Source organism: Penaeus vannamei, chromosome 31 (genome assembly GCF_042767895.1).
Source record: "Penaeus vannamei isolate JL-2024 chromosome 31, ASM4276789v1, whole genome shotgun sequence".
Lineage (NCBI taxonomy): Eukaryota > Metazoa > Arthropoda > Malacostraca > Decapoda > Penaeidae > Penaeus > Penaeus vannamei.
Window position 1 is genome coordinate 7,255,402 of NC_091579.1, and position 2,500 is coordinate 7,257,901.

At 37.1% G+C, this 2,500-nt stretch overlaps 1 protein-coding gene across 1 annotated transcript in view; it reads left to right on the forward strand.

Moving 5' to 3' along the window:
- Positions 1-405, forward strand: part of LOC113817207 (cyclic AMP-dependent transcription factor ATF-4) — a 4,532-nt gene extending 4,127 nt beyond the window's left edge. Inside the window, 3 exon segments of the mRNA XM_070144135.1 lie at positions 1-13; positions 16-109; positions 390-405. The exon segment at positions 1-13 is cut by the window's left edge and continues 171 nt beyond it. Coding sequence (XP_070000236.1) covers positions 1-13; positions 16-109; positions 390-405 — 123 coding nt within the window.
- The last annotated feature ends 2,095 nt before the right edge of the window (positions 406-2,500 follow it).

Sequence of the window (2,500 nt, forward strand, 5' to 3'; positions counted from 1 at the left end):
AAACTTGAAGCAGAAAGACGTGTATGAAGAAGATTATGAGGGAAGTCTTTATAGCTACTGGAGTTATATCAGCTGATGCTTTCAAAAAGAAATTAGAAAGGATCTCAAGGCACGTCACCTGCAATAATGATTTTCTAGTAATTTGGCAGGATGGTGTATTGCTTGACATATAATAGATTCAGAAGGTATGTGATGCTGTTTTGGCCCCTTTCTAACTTTAGGTTAAGATGGTGCTCATTTGAATGCATGGAGTGGAATGAATTGCATCCTTTATAATGAAAAGTTTTAAACTGGATGATGAGTTGAGGATACAGTGGATTCCACATCATGGTTCAACACAAATACAAGGAAATGGACAAAAGTTTCAATCCCTTAAATATTTGTTTCAGATGTTCAATGCATTAGGACTGGATAACTTTTGTCAGGTTCCTGAATATAATTTTTTAATAGTATATTCAATCTTACACTAATAGATGAGGTAATCTTTTATTTTTAGTGGTATTTGTAGTAAAATCAGTAGGCATAAAACTCCCATTTTGTTGTTTTGGGTTGTCTACCTAGGAAGGATATTAATCTATGAAGTACTTTTAGTCCACAAATGATTGGTTGTTTATTATGGGTATTGTCAGCCAAATGTCAGCATTATTGGCATGATTGAGACTACTGTAATTGAAGTGATATCCAGAGTGCATTTTTAAAAGAAAAATAAATAGATAAATAAAATAATAATAATAATGTTTAGTTGAAAAATATATAACCTCATGTCCTTATTCACAGTTACAAATCCTTTATAAACAAGTCAAAGCACTATACTAAAAGAATATCACATGCTTTTATAGATATAGCACACCAAGTCAACAACCTGAAATAGAATGAATAAAACTTTACTATCATCCGCTATGTTTTCCAATTTCTATAATGTCTATTTTTACACATTATTCTCATATTTGGGGTTATAGTTTATATACTACAGATCCTGTAATGTGCAAGTAGGCCTGCAGAAAGGAAATAAACTGCAAGACTTAGAAGACTATACATAAAGATGCCACAGGTGCAGTTATCCATTACAGGAACATACATTATGCAACAAATACAAATCATGTAAAGGCCGATTTATGTAGATGTAGATATGATAAGTATTTGATACTAAAAATTGACCTCAAGTATTGATGAATATACCTGTAAGTACTACATCAGTAACAAAAGAGAAATGTCCCTAAAGCAGCCAGGGTTATTTCTAATAGTGCACGGTTAGGGTTAACCCACTTTGCCCGGGAAAATAAATATTTGTTGGCTGTCCCACCGGGTAACGCTAGATCTGAGCTTGCGCCTCTTATTTTGTCATCTGTGGTCTGAGAAAATTCAGACTGGCCTACGAAATGATTTTGATATCACCAGGAATATGGGCTTCCAAATGAATGTGTTGTTAGGGTTAATAACTAGAAGAGAAGTACTGTTAGCATGATGGAATAGTGCTAATGATAGTTTTGGAGCAGGCATCATTAGTTACAAGTACAAAATTTTCTGTTCTGCATAATGATTTGAGTGCAAAGTTTAGGGGAGAAGAGTGAGAGAGAGATTGATGCATGGGGCTGGGAGGAGGGAGAGAGAGAGTGAGAGAGAGAATCATCAATATAGTTTAGCCCAGACTATTGTGACCTGACTATATGCTAATTCAAATTACTAATTTATAATCTGGGAAATTAATGCCAAATGTTGTCTAAATTGATCTTTTTAATTTTTTTTGTGAAATATCTGTAGTACCTTCATTTATCTATATATTTTTCTGCTTCTGTAACATAATTTAATGCCTTCTTTTCTTCTTTTTCTCCGCTTGGTTTCATCATTTCCTTGTATTTTCTTGTTCATCTTCTATCCTCTGTTAATTCAGTCTTCCACAGCTTCCTTTTATTACAAAGATTTTATTTAAAGATCTGTCTTTCAGCAGTCCCTGACTCATTCTCACACACACTCACTCACTCTCTTTCTTTGTTCTCTCTCTCTCTCTCTTCTCTCTCTCTCTCTCTCTCTCTCTCTCTCTCTCTCTCTCTCTCTCTCTCTCTCTGAATTTCTCTCTCTAATTCTCTCTCTCAATTCTCTCTCTCTAATTCTCTCCTCTAATTCTCTCTCTCTCTCTCTCTCTCTCTCTCTCTCAATTCTCTCTCTCTCTCTACCTCTCTCTCTCTCTCTCTCTCTCTCTCTCTCTCTCTCCTCTCTCTCTCTCTCTCTCTCTCTCTCTTTTCTCTCTCTCTTTCTCTCTCTCTCTCTCTCTCTCTCTCTCTCTCTCTCTCTCTCTCTCTCTCTCTCTCTCTCTCTCTCTCCCTCCCTCTCTCTCTCCTCCTCCTCTCTCTCTCTCTCCTCCTCCCTCTCTCTCCTCCTCTCTCTCTCTCCTCCCTCCTCCTCTTCTCCTCCCTCCTCCCTCCCTCTCTCTCTCTCCTACCTCCTCTCTCTCTCTCTCTCTCTCTCCCTCCCTCCCTCTCTCTCCTCTCTCTCTCTCTCT